We start from the raw sequence: 22,577 nt of genomic DNA on the forward strand, positions 1-22,577 counted from the left end.
TTGTGGACTATCTTTCAACAATAAATTTTTATATTTGCTGTCTGCACAAAGAGTTAGGTTTTATCTACAGGATTTTTGCTCCCAAAATCAATGCCAGCAGTTTCTTGGCCTGTGGTCTATAGAGTTATACGTATCCCCAGAAATATTAAGTGCTTTTCTGACCACTATTCATTACCAATCTGTTTCCTTTTCTGAAGGTTTCTTGAAGGAAAAAAAAAAAAAAAAAATATATATATATATATAGGGCTTTGGTAGGTACTAAGCAATTTGCCAGTAAGATGAATAGTCTTGGATGTCAACTTAGTACAGAGAAATGTCCAAAAGAAACAATTCAAGAATACTTACAGGTTGAATTTTTTCTCCAGTGGCAGTTAAATTTGCCAAAGCCCCAGCCAAGGAAATTTCTGAAGTTCTTAATTTTTTCCCCCAAGAACAAGTAGTAAATGAGGTAGCTTTATAATACTAGAAAATCAGCCTTAGGTATCAAAACAGCCTTAGGTTTGAAAAGCAACAGAGGTGTATTGGGACATAGAACTTCAGCAGATACTGAATTAGCCCACACCTTATCTATAACCATGAGTCCAAATCATGCTAGATATTCAAAGAGTTAAATGAAACAAAGCAATATGCTGACTGCAAACTTTTTGAAAAGCCCTAAATAAGAAATAAATATCATAATATAATTCAGGTAACAGTGCATTAGAATTAAATTTCATCTTACATTACATAATTAAATGTTTTAAATCATATGTGGTATATCTAGACACAGTGCCACTTTGAGGGAAAGCAGAATTGTTTGGAGAAGATGAAGGTGGAATGGTATATTTGCTGAAACAGAAGCTAAGAATATCACTTCTGTAACAGAATTTCTTGGAAGAAAATCATTTAAAAACAGACTTATAGTTCAGCAAGCATTTATAAATATTTCTTAAAAACAAAATTTTTGAAAAAAAAACCCCAGAATTTTTGAAAGACTTTAGAATAAAAAATAGGTACTATATTTGGACATATTATTTATTCACTGACATCTGCTCAAAAAGTTGTGCAATCTGATCAGAGATTTAGAAAGGTGAACAAGTAGTGTTTAGGATACTGTCTGCCACAAAAATGGGGCTCAGGGATCGTACTTCAACTCTGGAGCATGCAAGAAATAGAAATACCAAACTCAAAGGCCAGTTCTAGAAGAAATAAGGATCATGAATGTGCTATCAAGCTGGGAATGAAAACCCAATCTGGTTAACAAGTTTAGAATTAGTACTAGAAGGGGGAGAGAAGGGAACTAACATTTATTTAGACCTCTCCCTTGCCAGACACAATTTAAATCTAAGATTCACAATACCCTCTTATTATATGTAAGGAAACCAAATGCTCTTCAAAACAACTGAATAAAATGGAATAAAATAATACTGTTAAATTATTATAAATCTAAGACTTGAATTCAAGGTGTGCTCAATGGCAAATTCATGATCTTTATTTCACTAGTGGTCCTCAGATTTTGTAATGATAATAAAATGGAAACTAACACAAATTGAGAATTTGCTATGTGTCCTATACTGTTCCATGCATTTTAAACATATTAATACACATAATATTCTCAAAAACCTAAGCAATATGTTAATATTATCTCCAGGGTTTAATTTGCCTAGAAACATTCAGCTAGGGGCACCTCGCTGGTTCAGTCGGTTAAGCGTCTGCCTTTGGCTCAGGTCATGATCCCAGGGTCCTGGGATCGAATCCTGCATCGGGCTCCTCGCTCAGTGGGGAGCCTGCTTCTCCCTCTGCCTGCAGCTCTCCTTGCTTGTGCGCTTGCTTGCACTCTCTCTCTCTCTCTCTGACAAATAAATAAATAAAATCTTAAAAAAGATAGAAGAAGAAAAGAAAAGAAACATTCAGCTAAGTAAAGAGATGGGACTTAGACTATATATTCTGGCTCCTAAAACCAACGCTCTTAACTACACACAATGCCTCCTCATGTCTTTCTGAAGTAGTATAAAATGACAGGATCAGGACAAAACCCAAATCTGGCCTTCTGCCTATTTTTGTAAATAAGGTTTTATAGGACTCCAGCTATGCTCATTTATGTTATATGGCTGATTTCTTACGACTTATAACTTGGTTGAATTGCAAGTTATACTTTATGGCCAGGACTTTACAGAAAAAAAGTTAGCTGACCTCTGATGAAGACCATATATAACAAAACATTTGTATATTTTTGGGGGAAGTGAATCAAATCTTTCTTAATAATTCATTATTCTTCTTAAATTCATCATCTCTTATTTACAGAGCTGTCTAATCAAAGAGAACAAGACAAATGGATCTACTTGTTTTCACACCTATTTGTCAAAAAGATAATTTGAGTCTTTTTGATTTTATTAATAGTTACTCCTCTAAAACACAACAAAAAGTAATCTATTTAAAACTCTAATATATGAAGTAGTAAACATCCGTACATTAGTAAATTTACTAAAATAAAGGCAATAGTTTCTCAGGTTTTTATTTTCATTGAGGTTAAAATGAAATACTTTAGGAATAACTGCCCTCTATCTAAATGAGTCACTAGATGCTAAAATACTTTTGCTCATCTGTAAAACTTTAAGGTTGATATTTCTTCCAAGCAATTGCATTATGTTACCTAAATGTGTATGTAACACCGTCTTTTATATACTCAGTGATTAAAAATAGGCATTTTCACTGTAATTAAATATGCCTTTGTTTCTGATTTTCAAACAAAAACAAAACACACTTTCAGTAAAAATGTGTCTCAGAGGAACACAATTGCAGGCTTTCCACAGTACCATTTGCTTAAGTGGCTCTCTGCTCACTCTCTCCCCCCGCCCCCACAAGAAGTGCTGAACACTCAGAGTATCCCCTGGAGATTCTGCAAGGTGCCATCTGCTGAGTATCTGCTATGTTGCAGGCTGAAATTCTTGATGCTGGATTTAGCCCATCAAATTACACAATAGTATGTGAGTTGTATTGTAACTGAGACATTAATGCTGGATTCATGAAGAAAAAAGAAAGTTAGACATGCATAGCAAAACCATGTTAGTGGTTATTTGATTAATTATTGAATATGATTATAACACAACCACAGTGTTCAGGTTTAATGAGGGTGGCATTTGTTGTTAAAACTATGGGTTGCAGTCTTTTGGGGTTTTGTTTGTTTTTAAATAAGCAATAAAATAGTACACATGACTAACAGATAATATAAGTACACATACCAGGAGAGAATTCCCTGGCTGATAGGCATAGGCTTTCTCACCTTGATCTCACTCCATTTTTAAGCTGACATCAAATAAATATCACAAGATACGCTGATCACAAAGAAGTAGCCAACCAATGATGTAATCTATGGTGATTAACACAACATAAAAAAAGAAAAAAAAAAAGAAGTAGCCAACCTATTTCTGCAATTTTAACAGGCAGAGAGATTTATATATAGCTAAATAGTGTTGTACGGGATGGGAGCCATTCAGGGTATGAATAATTTGGAAAGGCTGAGTTTTTTTAATGCAACATTAAACACATATAAGAAAATATTATGTGTTTATAATGATTTCCAAAGAAACACATAAGGAAATGTACTGCTAATATAATAAATGATACCTACAAAGTCCTTTGTCATCCTCTCCTTAATTGTACATGTTTACCCCTCTCCCACTCACTAACTCCACATAGGTGATCCCATCTTGAATATTATGCTTAACATAGCCCTACTTCTTTTTGTGACTTTAGTATATATTAGTATATTAGTATGTATTATATATGTACATATACACACATGAGTATAGTACCTATACATGTATTCTTTAATAATATTTCACTTTGCATATTTTTAAACTCCATATTCTGTATGAATTTATCTGTGATTTGGTTTTTGTGTTCAAAATACTCTTTGCGCGACATAATAATACATGAACACAAAACATTCTATTACATGAATATATTATACCCAGAGGGAGAGTAATGTGGTGCAAGTGCTTTGGAAAAAACGATATTACAGAGTAATTTTGAACATTCACGTTACTTAGTAATTCCATTTCTGGAAGAGACCAGATTTTCACAGAGAGACTAGCATCTTGCCCAAAGTCACACGAGAGAACTGATATTAAAATTTGAGAAGTCTATTCCCGTACAGACTAGTATACTGTGATCCACGACGCTACATTGCCTCTGAGTAAAATAACCTTAAGTAATATAAGTAACAGTTTTTAAAAGAAAAATAATACTTCAATATGGAGGGTACTCACGTAAAATGAACTTTCTTTTGCATTGTTTATTGTTCACAAAAATGAATGTTTATCATTCTTCGTAGTCTAATAAAATTTATAATATCCTTCCAAAACTAAACATGTCTTACTTTAAAATATATATAATTTAATAATATATAAAACAATAATATATATAATTATATATCTATACCTGTATATATATAGAGAGAGAGATTTTCAAGGGGGTAGAGGGAGAGAGAATCTTAAGCAGGCTCCATGCCCAGCATGGAGACCGACCCGGGCTTCCATCTCACAACCCTGAGATCATGACCTGAGTCGAAATCAAGAGTTGGATGCTCAACCAACTGAGCTACCCAGGTGTTCCCTTTTAAAATATATTTTAAAATTATTTCAGGACATGTATTAGTCAAAGACCAATGCCTTGTAGATAAATGAGCCAATAATTTAACAACTGAGAACCAGGTGAAAATGGTTATTATTTCTATTCCAGGCTGTTGTTTTATAAATGACCACTTTGAATAGGTCATTTTACACACTGAAATTCCTAATGCTTAGGTAATACACGTTTGGAATTCATGGATTTCCAGAATCCATTGATTGTTCATCTTTTCTTTTCTTGTCATACTTACTTCTCAGCACCATTCCTCAGGTTGGCATTCTTGAAGACATGTTTTCTCTTGTCTTCTTGACATTACACTCTTAGTATTCTTTCCATCTTATTGGACACTCTTTTTCTTGATTTTTTTAATCATTAAATATTGGAGCATCCTGCTCTGGTTTTAGGTACAAGTTCTCTCTTCCATAGCTTTAAGCAGAATCTACATAATCTTGAATATTCAATCTATATATTCCTAGCCTGAATCTTTCTGGGTTTGTAAACATATTAATGTGGATTTCTATTTGACACATGTCCTTGCATGTCTACATAAACACCTCAACCTTAACCTGGCCAAAACAGAACTCTTGTTTCCTTCCTGTTTCACACAGGTTACTCCTCTCTTACTCTTTCCGGTCTCAGGAAGTGGAAAGAACGGGCCCATTACTCAAATTAAAACTGTCACTTATCCTTGCTTTTCTCTTTCCATCACCACCCAATCCCAATTCATAACAATTATTGTTGGTATTGCTTTCAAAACACATCACACATCTTTTCCCTTCTCACTGCCTCAACTGCTACCACCAGGGTCTGTTACCATCATTTCTTACTTGTAAAATCCTTTCTTATATATTGACTGAAAATAGGAAATTCAATTGGCATGTAGTAGCTCTATAGCCTAAAATATCAGTTCAAATGCACCACCTCAACTGAAAGCTCAGAAAACCATAAATGACAATAATACTTCTACCTTTAGTTTCAATTAGTATAAACTTTATTAACAACAATTAATATTAAATTATTATTCAATAATACAACACTTTGTTACTAAAGAACATTTACGAGTATATTTCCAAGTGTTTAAGAAATCTCTCATATTTGTCACCTGGCTTGACAGAGTCACTAATAATCATACAAACAAAATAATTACAGTAGTTCCTGTTCATGGATACTTTCCCTACACTCTCACTGTGATGACCTGTTTATATACATTTTATTGTTTAATTGTCCAAATAACCCTATGGGATAGTTAGTAAAGTTACATGTGATGAAATAGAGATTCAAAAACCTTGATCAACTTGTAGCAGCTATTAAGTGGCAGAAGTGAGAATCACCCCTAGATCTTGATGATTTCAAACACCGGTAATTTTTACCAATCTAATATACTTCCTCCAGTGGGACTTTGTTAATGAAATGGGGCTTGGAATTAGGAAATAATTTTTCTTTCCCTTCTCTCATCTCTCCTAGAGGACTGTTGAAAGTTAAGGTTACTTAAATAACAGAAGAGCCATGGAATTATACTTTTTTCCCCCTTCTTATCTATTTTCCAGATCAGGTTGTAAAGCCTCATAAAAAGCCAGGCCTAGGCCTCATGTAAGCAGAACATTCTTATTCAAAAACCTATCCATTCTCAGTGAATCTAAGTTATGCCTTCATCTAAGCCAGAGATTTCTTCAAGGAGTATAGAGTGGATCCTTTGCTTTGTATGAATATTGTGTCATATTGCTTTTCTTTTTTAACTTACTTTACTCTAAAACGGGAAGAAAATGAAGCTCTCACACAATTTGTAAGAATTGTGCTCTAATTTCATCTGCATGACGAATGGTCATACTTCATTTATAGGTCTTACAAAGGAAGGGCAGGGATTCAACAAAATGGAAGCATTGACAATGGAGCTGTCAGTTATGTGATGAATTCCACGTGTTGTCATATATAGTGTGTAATTTGATGAACTTTGATAAAAATATAAGCCTATGCAACAACTGTACCAATCCAGATGTAAACAGTTTTTATTACTGTAGAAATTTATTTATTAGATGTAGAGCCATTCTGAAAGACAGAAAGGTAGTGCTGAAGAATTAAGTTCAGCCAGACAAACAGTATCCTGTTGAAGGTTTAGGATATGCCTCACAGATCCTCTCAACCAAATAATTAAAATGTTAAAAGCTTAACAGGGTTGTCCATCAGCTACTTCAAGTTAAAGAAGGGCTTATTTTGAAGATATTTGTAGATGTGGCTTTTGTCTAATGAAACGTCTAATGGAATAGATGAATCCCTAATAAGATTCACAAGAAATCCAAAAGTAATTTAAGAGAATTATATTCATAGAAACACTCTCCAATTTAGACTTAAAGGGACAGAAACAGTGCAAAATGAAAAGAGGCCTCTGGAAATCAACATCTACAAGCACACATAAGAATGGGATAACTATTCAGAAGCAAACATGTGCTAACTTCATTAAAAAAAAAAAAAAAAAAAAGAATGACTTGGAGGGTAGAACCAAGAGTACAGAAGGCAAAACTAAAAGCTATGAAGAATCATTCCCAGGCTTTAAGTCTGAAACAAGAAACTGCTAACCTATGCATTAGTTTATAGGTCTTTAAGTGGAGAACTGAACTTGGTTGCTATACTTAAGGCTTATCTACAACTTCCCATGCTTTACATGATGAGATTCTAATGCTGTAACAGAATGATACTTTAGTTGGCCTTGGGAGGGGTAAGTGTACTTTGCACTGTGAGGGATGCATCAATGGGGGCCAAAAGGTATATTATGGTAGTGGGGATAGCAAAGGCCACAATGTTTTTCACCTCCTGGTATCCAGACCTTTGTACAGCGCCCTCCTACACTAATAACAAGGCTAGTCTTTATTTCCAATAAATTTCACAAAAGTGATGATCTGTTACATCTGAGACTGAGTTATAAAAGACATTGCACATTTTGTATCGTTCTCTTTCTCTTGGATTGTACATTCTTGGGAAGCCATCTGCCATGTTGCCTACATGGTGAGAAACTGAGTCTCTGGCCACCAGCAGTGAAGAACTGAATCCTCTGAACAACAGCATATGAGCGAGCTAGGAAGTGAATCCTCAAATACAGTCAAACTTCCATATGACTGCATCCATGGCTGACACTTTGAGTGCAACCTCATGAGAGGCCTTCAGCCAGAACGGGTAGATAAGCTGCCCTCAAAGTCCTGACCACAGAAACCATAAGACAGCAAACATTTGTTGTTTTCATGTACTAGATAATTTTCTATGGAGCAATACATAATTTTATTGCAACCTTTTATTTTTGTATCCCTGAACCAGGATAAATTCGTGTTTTATTATTCCTACTAGGTTTATTATTAACTTTTTAATAGATTTCCTAGGGGCCTAGGGGTGTAAATATAAACAACCATGTCATCTACTGATAGAGGTAGTTTTACATTTTCTTTCTAGTATTTAAGGTTTTTAATGCTTTTTCTGGCCTTATTTCTAGCTAGGACTTTAACACAATGCTCATTAAAAGTGATGAGAGTGGACATCTTATCTTGCTAATAATTTTGGGGAGAAGCTTCAGTTTTGTACTATTTAAATATGATTATTAACTATAGGAATAAAAGTTCCCTTCTACTACTAGTGTGTTGAGAATTTTATTTTTACTCATAATTGGTGTTCAATGTTTTTCAAATGTGCTTTCTACATGTATTAAAAAAACACACTTTTATTTCTTTTAGTTCATTAATATCGTGAATTACATTGATTAGTTTTAGAATGTTAAACAAACCTTATACTCCTGTAATAAAACCAACTAAGTCATTGTACATTTATATGTTGCCCAGTTTAATTTAATAATTTTTAAAATCCTTTCACATCTATATTTATAAAGGGAATTTTTCTGTAATTGCCTTTTACTTGTAAAGATCTTGCCAAATTTTTGTAATAGGTTTATGCTGGCCACATCTAACAGGCTGAGAAACATACTCTATTCCTGTATTTCCTGATTTTTTTTTTTTTTTGGCATAACATTAGTCTTAAGATTTTCTTAAATATTTGATAGAATTCAGCATTGAAACTATTGGGCCTAAATTTTTTTAAATAATAAAATCTATTTCTTTAATAGAAATTGGACTATGCAGACTTCTACCTTCTTGTGTCACTTTGAAAAGTTAGATTTTTTCCAAGGCATTTGTGCTTTTCATCTATACTGTTACATTTGTCATACTGTTGTTAATAGTATTCCCTTGTCTTCCTTTCAATGTCTTTAGGATTTGTACTGATTATTCCTGCCTTGATCCATTGATGACATTAGTGATTTGTTTCTTATTTTTTTTCTTCTTTTATCCTTCCTCAGTCTTTTTTTGTTAACTTCTCAAAAATAATTTGGGGTTCATAAATTTTCTATTTCTATTATCTCTTTTCAATTTTATTAATTTTGTTCTCCATGTTTCTTTCTATTCCTTCATGTTTAATTTGCCCTTCTCCTAGTTTCTTAAAGAAGAAACTTAGATTATTCATTATAGCACTTTCTTCACTTAAGGACAAACTTTTAAAACTATAAACTCCTTCTAAGCATGGTTTTAACTGTATACCACAAATTTTGGATTATCATATTATATTATCATCATCTTTATCATCTCACTTGAAACACTTCAAAATTCCCCTCAAAGTTTTTAAAATGATCCATTAGGTATACAGTAATTTGTTGTTTAATTTCCAATATTTGATGTTTCTCTAGTTATTTTATCATTCCTGAGTACTAATTTAATTTCATTGTTCTAATATATATATATATATATATATATATTTGATGTCTACATTTGAAATTTATTGAGACTTTTTTATGACCCACCATATACTCTGTCTTGGTGATGTTCCACATGGATTTGAAAAGATTGTATAATTCTATTATTAATTGCAATAATCTATAAATTTCAGTGGGGTTAAAGAAGTTGATAATGTTTAAATCTTCTGAAACTTTTCTGCTTTTGTTTAGTTGTTTTACCAATTCTTGAGAGAACAGAGTTAAAATCAAGTATGATGTGAATTTGTCCATTTCTTCATTTAGTTCTGTCAGATTTTTGCACCATGTATTTACAAGCTACATAAATAGGCCATCCACATGTATAATTATGTTCTCCTGATGAACTGACTCTTTCATCGGTATGAAACAGGCCTTTGATTCTGGTAATATATCTTATATTTATATCTATCTGACAGTACAGCCATTCATTTTCTTTTGTTTGCAGTTTTAACAGCATGTCTTTTCTCAATTTTTACTTTAAACACATTATTGAGCAAGCACAAACATAAAGCAGACAGCAGAAACTTGTGATTTTTGTTATTTTGAAAAGATAAATATAAAGAGAAGTCTAATGATTAGACTGCTATCTACATTTACATGGGTAATTGCCTGTTTTTGGTAAATTTCCTTACATTATGACTGTCTACTATTGCTTTTCTCCCATCTGTAATTGTCCATTGCTGGACAATTACAAGCTTTTCATTTGCATTTGAGATGCACTGATAGAAAAGATGTCAGTTATAAAATTGTTGAAATCATTTTACTGAAATGTGCTTAAAAAAAAAAAACCTCTTAAATGTCCATTGAATAATGATGAATGGTGAAGTTCAAAACACTCTGAATTTCATCATATATTTGTGAATTATATTTAAAATTAAAAAAATAAAAGAAATTAAAAAATACCTTTGAAAATTTTACATTATTATTTTTGGAGATAATAAAATTCAATAGTTTGAACTATTAGGTTGTTGAGAAAAGAAAAAGGAAAATAGGTAAGAACTCTTCAGTCAATTACAAACCTAAATATTTATGGCTTTGTAAATTATATTGATTCTCAAATAAATGGTACTCTGATTTTCACTAATCAAGCTATATTGTGAGAATAGACTCATCTCACAACATTAACTATTTTTTTATTTAACATTTATCTTCTTTCTTTTCTTTCTTTTTCTTTTCTTTTTTTAAATACCTTATGATTCAGGAAATTTGCTAGGTACATTCCCAGTTCTTGCTTGTTAAATATAAACTAAAAAGGCATGGGTGGTAGTAGGGGATTACAAACAACCTTAGATAAATATTCTTAATGCTGTTATCTTTCTAGAAACTATGCTACTCATTTCACTGAAATCTTCTCAGTAGCCTTCTCAGTTAGTTACTAAGGTATGAACAAACTTCATATGAGTGACAAAAGAGAACAGAACAAACTAAAAGGAAACAGAACAGAAACTTTCTCTGTAGATATTAAACATTCTCTTCTTAGAATTATGTGGAAAAAAATAACAAAAAAGGAAGAAATAAAATGACACAGTTTTCCCCTTGCTACAGTCACTTTCATCACTAATGCTGAAGAATAAAGTGACAATAGAATTTCTAAGGGCCCAAAGCCAGTCTTTTTTTTTTTTTTTTTAAATAAGGAGTTAATGTTTGGGGTTGTTGGGAGTATGTATGTGCATTTTAACAATAGCAACTGATCTTCAAAAAGGGCGAACAAAATTAAAAGTGTGAGATTCCACTCAAATTATCCACATTTAACCCAACTCCAAATTAAAATTAAAATTTAAGACATCAACAGAACACCACTGGGAAAAATCTCAGGTAGGAGCATTTTTTAATATATTAAACTCATTAATTCCTTTTTATTTTAAAAATAAAATAATTGGGATCTTCTGCAGTTAAAAAATAACCTGTGTATAAGAGTGGGACTACTATGCATCATAAAAAAGTACCTGTAAATGGGAGTAATTTTTCTATATTAAAAAGCTTTTGTTAATCTAAGATGAATAATTGGTATTAAACTCAAATTAAGTAATGAAATGTAAATTACCGTTTGAAAATTCCTGGCTTAGAGAACATTTTTTTTTTTAAGTTTATTTATTTTAGTCATCTCTACACTCAACATGGGGCCCAAATTCCAACCCTGAGATCAAGAGTTGCGTGTTCTACCTACTGAGCCAGCCAGGCGACCTGAGAATATTTAAATAAACAATTTTTCTTTAAAGGCATCTATTAAAAAGACAACTAGAACAGCTGTCTATGCTAATCATATAATATTGTCTTTCTTGTTGTCAATAAAGAATAAGACCCCCCACTCTCTGAATGTGCTTAACAAAGATGTAATTATTGCTCATTATACATCAGCTTTAAAAATCAATTCTCTTTGGGGTGCCTGGGTGGCCCAGTCGGTTAAGCATCTGCCTTTGGCTCAGGTCATGATCCCAGGGTCCTGGGATTGACTCCTGCATGGGGCTCCCTGCTCAGTGGGAGTCTGCTTCTCCCTCTCCTCCCTGCTCATTCCCTCTCTCGCTATCTCGGTCTCTCCCTCTCAAATAAAATCTTTAAAAAAATAAAAAATAAAAATCAATTCTCTTCAGTTTCTTCAAATATTCTTTAATGAATAAAAACAGATGGAGGCATAAAAACAATCTCAAAATATTCAGGACACTGACTCCATAGTGAATATCACTGAATATTTTTTAAATAATAAAATTAAGCACCCTAAGAAAGCCTTTGACACTTCCTGTCAGTTCTTCCTACTTCCGTTTTACTTGTTGATTTTTTAATTAAAACTCAGACCAAGGGAGAGGCTCTAACTGAATAGTTGAACATTACAGACTTTGACATTAATATTTTTTAAGGTAACAGTTGTTACTTTTTTTTTTTTTAAAGATTTTATTTATTTATTTGACAGAGAGAAGAGCACAAGCAGAGGGAGTGGCAGAGGGAGAGGGAGAAGCAGGCTCTGCACTGAGCAGGGAACCTGATGCGGGACTCGATCCCAGGACCCTGAGATCATGACCTGAGCCGAAGGCAGACGCTTAACCATCTGAGCCACCCAGGTGCCCCGGTTACAGATGTTATTAAGCTTGCTTTGTTCAAAGAGATTCAGGCTGCATGTTAAGCCAAAGGTCAGGGAAATTTGACAAGTGCGGCAAAACACTTATGTTGTCAGTATAGAAACCACATTAGTCATACATATAGTGTGCTCTTAAATATTTAACAGGCTTACCAAACATTAAAAGCCCTAATTTGTAGTGTTTGTCAATTCCTGTGGCATAATACTCCCATGTGGCTGATTTCAAGCTACCAAAATGACATGAACAAATCTAAAATTGGAAAATACACACAGTAGCCCTTATGTAGTATCTCCACATATAGATCCAAATAGATGTAAATAGTTAATAGTAGAATATAGTAAAATAAATAGGAAATGGGTTTTGAGTATTGATTACCCTTCTAAAAATATAATGTGTTTCACTATAAGTGTATATAATTTAATTTTTATGCCTGTCCTTAACTGATAGCTCATAAAATTCTTGAAATTCTAACAGTGATCAAATATAAAAGCTCTACTTCTGCACACCACTGTATAGATTCTAGACCCAAAACCACCCCAGCAATATAAACTGGTATGGAATCCAGATATCTCTTCCAGTTTTTACTTTAACATCTGATAAGAACACATGACTGAATGCCCCCAATAGTCTACGGCATCATTTCTGTTAAATTCCCTTCTCTCTTCCTGATTCCATTCTGGCCTCTAGTAGTAGCTGCTAGCATTATTATTATTATTATCATCATCTAAGTGTTAGAAAAGCAAATTATTAGTGATCATCTTTGTAAGGGAACCTTAATACTACTCATTCTGAATAGTTATATATTTCTGTTCTCACACTATTTATTATCATTTCCTATCAATTAATACAAATCAATTGAACAATAGTGGGATACAGTAAAAAGTCACTAACTTTGGAGTCAAATCTCAGGCTGCTGTCTTGAATTCACACCTAGCAGAAGAAAGTCATTTAAAATTTCTGACCTCTCACTTTATGTGTTTGATATAATATTAATGTGTATACTGTTTACAGAAATCCCCAAAGAAATCAGTTGTTATAATTATAATAATAAATCCGCAGCATACTTAAATCCTAAAGAATGGCTGATTACTGGGCATAAAGAGGATTAACCCATTATACACTTTCCTAACTAACTCACCACCTGAGCACAGACTATAGGAGGGCAACTGTATTCAGTGGGCAAAATCAGACATTCAGATTAGATTTTACTAGACTGATTGTTACTGGGACAAAAATGAATACACTACTTTTATGGTATCATGCAAATAAAGCCTCAATATCATTAAAGTGAAATCCATTTAGGGCACCTGCGTGGCTCAGTCAGTTGAGCATCGGACTCTTGATTTTAGCTCAGGTTATGATCTCAGGGTCCTGGGACTGAGCCCAGCTCTGGGCATGTCACCTACTTAGGATTCTCTCTCTCCCTCTCCCTCTGTCCCCCCCTCCCCTCTCTCTCTGAAAAAAAAAAGAAAAAATGAAGTCCATTTAATAAGTTTCTCAATAGCTTTATAACAACATATAAACATAGCTTAACAGCTGATGCCCATTTCTCTTTAACCAACTTTGCCTGGGTTTGGTGTCAATTTATTCTCTTTCAATTCCTTCACAGAATCTTAGAATTTTAGAGCTGAAGAGTACCTTATAAACCGGAACTCCACATCCTTCATTTGACATATGAGAAAAGCTAGGCTGCAAGAGGATACTTGACCCCTGCCCAGTGTCATGCAGTTAATTATTAACAGAGCAGGACTACAGACTCCACTGTCTACCAGCACTGAAAGACATTAGAGTAAACCATTACCTCTTGAAGAACTCTTTTCATCTTTAATAACAACGTCTTGACGGCTGTGCAGTCCTGTAACATCAGTCTGAAGGGCAGAGAATCAAGGCCTCCATTTTCTTCCACACCTTGCAGGGGCCAGTCTGCAGATGGACTGCTGGGCATTCGGCTGATATGGGAACACCTGACTTCCTGATCAATGTCTTTTGTTAATTTCAGGGAAAGATTCCTAACAAGAAAAAAAAAATTACAATGTAGCATGTTCAGAGCAGTATTTTCCAAGCTGTTGATCAATGTCAGGAATGAGCTAGAAAAAATTTCTTGTGACTGGCATCATTTCTTCTCACTGGTTTTTGAAAATTCTGAGACCCTTTTGTCAAAATTATGAAATAGGTCAACTGTATTTTTAGTAGTAAGGTTCAACGATAATCACTATTTTAGAATGTGATTTTTTCCCTTTTGAGAATTTCATTTATACATAACACTGTGCTTATACTTTCTTAAATTAACACTTTTTAAAATGTTGAAAGTCAACAGAAATCACCAAAAGAGAAATTTCATATCTTTTCTGAAAATATGTTTAAAAATTAATTGGAAATAAAAGATTAAGAAACCCAAAACTAAGATAAAATAATTTTGTTAATTATTATTTTAAATTACTAAAGCAATCAATGGCCATTTTCAGAGTTAAGAAAGACTTGTATACGTAAGATTTTATGTAAAAATAGTAAAATAAATGGAAGATGAATAACTTCATATGTAGTTAGTATGTTTATCAAATTATCATTAAATTTTTAGCATAGTAATGTGTGGAAAAACACACCCATATATTTACCCTGTTCTACTTGATAATCAACAATTATTTGAAAATATTGCATTTTGAAAATCCTCTAACAAGGCTTATATTGACAATATATGTAAAATAAAAGATACTAAGATCGACAATTTTCCAGATGTGCAGATCAGGAATCTAAAAATAGTACAAAAGAGGAGTTAATGAAAATAGTCTTTTCCATTGAGTTTTCTGAATTTGTTTCCATTTCTTAAAACCCAGGGGCCTCTGCAATAATGACAATTAACATGATAGCATAGCTCAGGCTATTGATGAAAAAATAGTTTAGGACTTGTGCTCAATTTTAGTAGCTTTTATGTATATTATTTCCTGAATTATATAACAAGGTCACTTAGCAACCTAAATTGAAAAAAAAAAAAAATAGAGTAGCCTTGTAACTTGCCACCAAGATTAGGAAAAGATGCCAATAAGAAATATATCCTCGGGGCGCCTGGGTGGCTCAGTCGTTAAGCGTCTGCCTTCGGCCCAGGTCATGATCCCAGGGTCCTGGGATCGAGCCCCACATCGGGCTCCTTGCTCGGCGGGAAGCCTGCTTCTCCCTCTCCCACTCCCCCTGCTTGTGTTCCCTCTCTCGCTGTGTCTGTCTCTGTCAAATAAATAAATAAAATCTTAAAAAAAAAAAAAAAAGGAAATATATCCTCAGTTAATTTTATTCAACTCTGATTATTCATGATAGTAAATTAATTTTTTAAAGATTTTATTTATTTGAGAGAGAGAGAGAATGTGTAAACAGTCGGGGAGGGGGTGGAGGGCAAAGGGAGAGGCAGAGAATCCCAAGCAGACTCTGTGTGGAGTTTGAGTCTGGGCTCGATCTCCAGACCCATGAAATCATCACCTGAGCCAAAATTACAAGTCTGACGCTTAACCAACTGAGTCACCCAGGTGCCCCCATATAGTATAATTAATTTTTTTTAAAGATTTTATTTATTTATTTATTTGAGAGAGAGAGAGAGAGAGAGAGAGAGAGACAAACAGCATGAGAGAGGATAGGGTCAGAGGGAGAAGCAGACTCCCCGCTGAGCAGGGAGCCCGACGCGGGACTCGATCCCAGGACTCCGGGATCACGACCCGAGCCGAAGGCAGACGCCCAACCGACTGAGCCACCCAGGCGCCCTAGTATAATTAATTTTTAAAGTATTAGATAATTAGTAAATAAAACACACTTTTGGATTACACTGAATTTTTCACTTATCTTCACAGATACATTCATTGATCACAACTGTCCTTTGAAGTGATAAGACAGTAATTACTGTCTTCATTTTGTATCGATAATAAAATAATAAATAAATAGTAATAGGGATGTTTGGGTGGCACAGTTGGTTAAACCACCGACTCTTGATTTTGGCTCAGGTTATGATCTCAGGGTTGTGGAACTGAGCCCTGGATTGGGCTCTGCGCTCAGCTGGGAGTCTGTTTCCTCTCTCCCTCTCCCTCTGCACCCACTCATGCTCTCTCCCTCTCTCTCAAATGAATAAATAAATCTTAAAAAATATATTAATAGCTAAAAATTTTTGAGGGCCTACTTATAGGCCAAATACTGTGCTAACCATTTCATGCATGTAATTCACTCAAATTTTGAACAAATTCGAGGTAGATATAATAAGTATCTTAATCTTATATGAGGAAACTGAGGTCCAGATAAGTAACTTATCTCAGAGTTAAAAAGCTAGTAAGAAGTAGACTTGGGATGAATCAACCTAGGCACTCTTGCAAGACTTTTTTTTTTTTTTTTCCCCTACTAAACACATAATGTGCCTATATATAACAATGCTTAATGCATCTCAGGTAGTCTTATAAGGACTTTTACATGTTAAACCACTTACTACAACTCTTTAGGTAGTATTATTATCATCCCCATTTCATAGTTGAGGGAGTTTAATATCAGAGAGGTGAAGTAACATGGTGATGGTCACACAGCAAAGAAGGGAAAGAGCTGAGATTTGAATGCAGACAGGGCACTCAAGCTCTAAGCCACTACATGAGTCTGTATCTCATGTGAAAAACAAGAAAATAAGCCAAAAACTAAAAACAAAAAGCCAAAAAGATAAAAGTAAACATAAAACCCTACAATTATGCAAAGAATCATTTATATTTTCACTTTTAAAATATATTTTATCTAATATGACATTCATCTGAATTATGCACAACTTGTGAACCATGCAATCATTCTTAAAGGTTTCCATTTTATTTTAGTGTCTTCTATCCTATTTTCTCTAAGACTGATAAGAATAAAATGGAATATAAAAATTATATTTCACAGTATGTGTAATAGTTTATTTATGATAGAATTTTCAAAGATTAATCAGGTTTTAGTTGTGAACCACCCTGGTGTCTGGCACAAATTAGGCTGACTTGGTAAATAATTGTACAACTGAAGTTGAAAAATGAATATAATAATGAGTGAATGAATAAAACATTTTTTGTAATAATCTATGCAATATATCTCTCATTTGTATACATAAATTTTTATGCAAGGTGAATTGTTATGCATTGTAGGGCTGCCACAGTTCAAAACTTCCTAGCGCTCTTACAATAAAGTAATTAAGCTAATGTTTTTATAATTCCTTTTAGTTAGATTGCTATTTCTTTAGACCTTTTTGTGCAATCACAGATCTAAACATCAGTGAAGACTGACAAATGTTTCAGAAACCACACAGGTCTGAAGTTTTGTGACTAATTTCAGTTTACCGAGGTTCTGTGGATTACAGTTTAACATTTACAAATCTAAGAATCCCTGTAATTTTCAGAGTTAAGAATGGACTATATACAAAAATGCTTAGAAGATAAATTAACCATTTGTTTTATAATTCAAAAAACCTGAATGTATCCTTAATTCCAACAAGGGAGAATGATGGCATTTTTTTCACAATTACAGAAAATATCCATATTGTGTCCAGCAGAGCAATGGTGGCTGAAGTTGCAGAGCTTAATAGGATACAGTCACTGACCCCAAGAGGCTCACCACAGTTATTAAATTTTTAATAGGTGATACCAAAAAATATATATGTATCAGTTACAGTTGACCCTTAAACAACATGGATTTGAACTCTGTGGATCCATTTATGTGTGGACTGTTTTCGATAATTACAGTACAATACAGGAATTTTTTTCTCTTCCTTATGATTTTCTTCATAACATGTTCTTTCCTCTAGCTTACTTTATTGTAAGAATTCAGTATATAATATACATAACATACAAAGTATGTGGTAACTGACTGTTACTGGTAATGCTTCCATTTAATCCCAGGCTATTAGTAGTTAATTTTTTTGGGGGGGGTGTCAAAAGTTATACACAGATTCTTGACTGTGCGGGATGCGGTGCCTGCAACCCCTGGGTTGTGCAAGAGTCAACTGTAACATTCTCTTGCACATGAAAAACGAATATTTTCACCTCAAAAGATTTTATTTCTATGTGAAAAATAGTCGGCCACCATAATCAAAATCATTCTTTTTTTTTTTTTTTTTTTATAGCCATTCAGTCAGAATGTCTAAAATCATTCTTAATTAGGTTGAGGTAGTTAGTGAAATAGGCCGTTAAATAGGACTACTACTCAGTTGCACAGGATAGCACAGCCATCCTATTGTATGTTTGTGACCATTATATTTCTGAATGATAACTCCCCGAGGTTTACAACTGTTAAATATTTTAAATCTCAATTTTTTTAACAACAGACTTTTATTGCGCTAAAAATACCGAAGTGTCTCTGGGTAAATTCATCTAAAAAAAAAATCCCATCTCTGTAGTTGACGAAAAAAAGAGAGAAAAATCTCTACTATGGAGCCACAGTTTCCTCTTGCACAGACCACCCATAAGGCCAGGAGGATAAAGTGAGGTTCAAGTATTCCCCATTTATGCATTAGCAGGGATCACTAGATAATACAATCTGTGCACTTTGGGACATAATAGCTCTCTGTCTGCCAACGCTCTGAATTATTATAGTTTCAGAAAACTGAACAAATAGGCATTATATCAAAAAAGTTAGACAGTCCCTTAACTTGGCCAAAAAAAGCAGAGGCTGTGGGGGGGAAACTGAGGCCTGATACAGTGGTTCATTAATCACCATAACTAGTACAAACAAACAACAACGACATTGTAATCTCCGCTGAACACATTTATATACACTTTACCCTCTCTGTGTCAACTTCATGAATCTTCGGTAGAACTGCTCAGTAATTTTTACACTTGCCTTGTTGCTCATGAATGATCTTTAAGTCTTTATAACTTAAAATTTAACCCATAGTTTTTCCACAGCAAAGGAAGCCATCAACCAAATGAAAAGGCAACCTACTGATTGGGAGAATATTGCAAATGATATATCTAATAAGGAATTAATATCCAAAATACATAAAGAACTTATACTACTCAATACCAAAAAAACAAATAATCCAATTAAAAAATGGGCAAATGACCTAAATAGACATTTTCTCAAAAAGTCATACAGATGACAGACATGTGAAAAGATACTCAGTATCACTCATCATCAGGGAAATGCAAAACAAAACTGCAAGGAGATGTCACCTTACACCTGTCAGAATGGCTAAAATCAAAAAGACAAAAAAAGTAACAAGTGTTGCCGAGATGTAGAGATAAAGGAATGCTCGTGTACTGCTGTAAAGAATGTAAATTAGTTGTGCACAAACAATGAATCATGGAACACTTCATCTAAAACTAATGATGTAATGTATGGGGATTAACATAAGAATAAAAAAAAATATTATAAAAAAAAAAGAATGTAAATTAGCGCAGCCACTATAGGTAATAGGATGGTGGTTCCTCAAAAATATGAGAAATAGAAATACCATAGATCCAATAATTCCACTACTGGGTATTTACCCAAATAAAACAAAAACACTAATTCTAAAAGATATATGCACTCTTACGTTTATTACAGCATTATTTACAATAGCCAAGATATGGAAGCAGCCCATGTCCATCAATAGATAAGTGGATAAAGAAGATATGGTATTTGTATATAATGGAATATTACCCAGGAATAAAAAAGAATGAGATCTTGCCATTTGTGACAACATGGGCGGATCTAGAGGGTATTATGCTAAGTGAAAGAAGTCAGAAAGAGAAAGACAAATATCATATGATTTCACTTACATGTAGAATCTTAAAAAAAAAAAATCAAACAGAAAACCAAAAAACATAAAAAGCAGAAACAGACACTTAAATATAGAGAACTGGTGGTTGCCAGAGTCGGGGGGAAGATGGAGGAATGGGCAAAATGGGTGGAGGGGAGTGGAAGGAATAGGCTTACAGTCAGGGAATGAATGATTAGTCATGGGGATGACATGTATGGCATAGGGAATATGGCCAATGGTATTGTAACAGCATTGTAGGGTGATAGACGGAAGCTATGCCTGTGGTGAGCACAGCAAAATGCACAGAGTTGTCAAATCACTGCTGTACACCTGAAACTAATGTTGTATTGTGTGTCAACTATGTCAATAATTAATTAATTAATTACCTTTTTAAAAAAGAAAATTTCACCTCAATAAGAAAGCACTAGACCCTGTGTTCCAAACAAAATAAAAAGAGAGAGGAAGGGAGAAAGACAGAAATCAAATCCTTTTGATTAGCGCAGGAATGAAAATTAAGCTACCCAGGTAAATGGTACATGGAATCATTCTGTTATTATTTCTTACAACTGCACTGAATCTATACTTATCTCAAAATAAAAAGTTTAATTAAAAAATTACCAACATTTAGATAAATGTTGAAACTTACAGGCCTTTCTCAGTCTGTAAGTACCACAAAAATGAAGGTTTTTAACAGCACAGCTCATAAATGTTATATTAAATGTATTCTTGAAAGTTTCAACTGGAGAAATTTGAGTTTCAACTGGCACTTTAAACATTTAACTAAAACTACTACAGTGAATTCGCTTTGTACTTTTGTCACTGCAATTCTGTGTGTGAAAGGAATTTTCTATCAAACTAGTTCAAAAGTTCTGCTGCAATTCTATTTTCAATATGACAGACAAGTTTAATAAGAAAATATGTATCTTGACATAAACTTTAGAGTGATTAAAGAAGTTTTCCTCCCCAGGGAGAGAAAATAAAAGATTATTTTCATGATTTTTTTCTCATTTAGTTATAAGGAGCACTGCCAGTTTGATAGTGAGAAATTTTCTTTCCACCTACATCATCTGAAAACTTCCCAGTATAGTGTCCACATGACTAACAAAGTACAAGATCACGTCAGTTGCAAAGGATTGATGCTCTCAGCTGTCATAGGAGTTATTCCTTATTTAATGCACTGACACCTTTCATTATAGCAAATGTCTATGGCCATAAGGGTTCTCAATGATTTACACTTGATGATGTGGCTATGATTTCTGAAGTAGATTTCCAAGGAATGAAAAGCAAAAGTAATCTCTACTTGCCCACCATAATAAATAAGCATATGCATACATCTGTCTTCCAAAGCTTCATTAAGTAGACCTGCAGAAAATAATACTTTCTAAAAAACTTTACTTTTGGAAACTGATTTTTATTTAATCTGCATTTCAAAAAGGGCTGGGTTATTCATGGTAAATTAAATTTTAGCTTGAATAATTCTTAGACAGGCACAAAGATACAAATCTATATTAACAGATTGGCATTCCAGAGCTAAAAACTGTCTGAGAAACTACAAAAAAGGCTATTGTTGATAAATAAGCCATTCTTTTCATATTTCCTTTCAAAATATATTGTTTATCTCAAAGTGTCATTTAATTTTTTTATTTTTTCTTTAAAGATTTTATTTATTTATTTGACAGAGAGAGACACAGCGAGAGAGGGAATACAAGCAGGGGGAATAGGAGAGGGAGAAGCAGGCTTCCCGCGGAGCAGGGAGCCCGATGCGGGGCTCGATTCCAGGACCCTGGGATCATGACCTGAGCCGAAGGCAGACGCTTAACGACTGAGCCACCCAGGCGCCCCTCAAAGTGTCATTTTAGTGGGAAAAAACTTGAATGTCAAATTCTTTTGTGGTTCGATATTTAGCTGTATTATTGGAAAGGATGGAACCAGCATTCATCTCTCCACAGTAGTAGTATAGTGGTTATAATAACTTTTTAACACTTTACATTTAGATACAAATTTACATTTGAGATGGACTTCACTACTACCTGAAGTGATGGGTAGAAAAAAAGCAAGAAATGGAGAAAGGCAAGCTAAAATACAAATGTCTTAACATAACCAACAAGGCCCTCCATAATGTACCAACTGTCTGCCTCACCATACCTTATTTTATAACAATCGTTTCCTTGTTTTTTAAGCTCCAATTACACTGGCCTTCATCCAGGCCCTGAAATGTGCCAGACTTCATCCTGCCTCAGGAACTTTGTTTTTCTATCTGCTTGAAAAAGTGCTGCTTGCCCTTGCACCTTCAGATCTCCCCTTAACATACAACTCTTCTTAAGGAAACCACCCTTGCATCTATACAAACATACACATCCTTGTTTCTATGCTAAGCCTTCTTTTGTAG

At 33.9% G+C, this 22,577-nt stretch overlaps 1 protein-coding gene across 2 annotated transcripts in view; it reads right to left on the bottom strand.

Annotated features, from left to right (window-relative positions):
• Nucleotides 1-22,577, bottom strand: part of CCSER1 (coiled-coil serine rich protein 1) — a 1,210,854-nt gene that overhangs the window by 870,206 nt on the left and 318,071 nt on the right. For both annotated transcript variants that reach the window (XM_035004506.1, XM_035004507.1), the window contains exon 6: nucleotides 14,270-14,477. In XM_035004506.1, the coding sequence (XP_034860397.1) occupies nucleotides 14,270-14,477 (208 nt within the window). The remainder of the gene's footprint in view (nucleotides 1-14,269; nucleotides 14,478-22,577) is intronic.

Source organism: Mirounga leonina, unplaced genomic scaffold (genome assembly GCF_011800145.1).
Source record: "Mirounga leonina isolate KUSES-001 unplaced genomic scaffold, KU_Mleo_1.0 Mir_129, whole genome shotgun sequence".
NCBI classification, from domain to species: Eukaryota; Metazoa; Chordata; class Mammalia; order Carnivora; family Phocidae; genus Mirounga; species Mirounga leonina.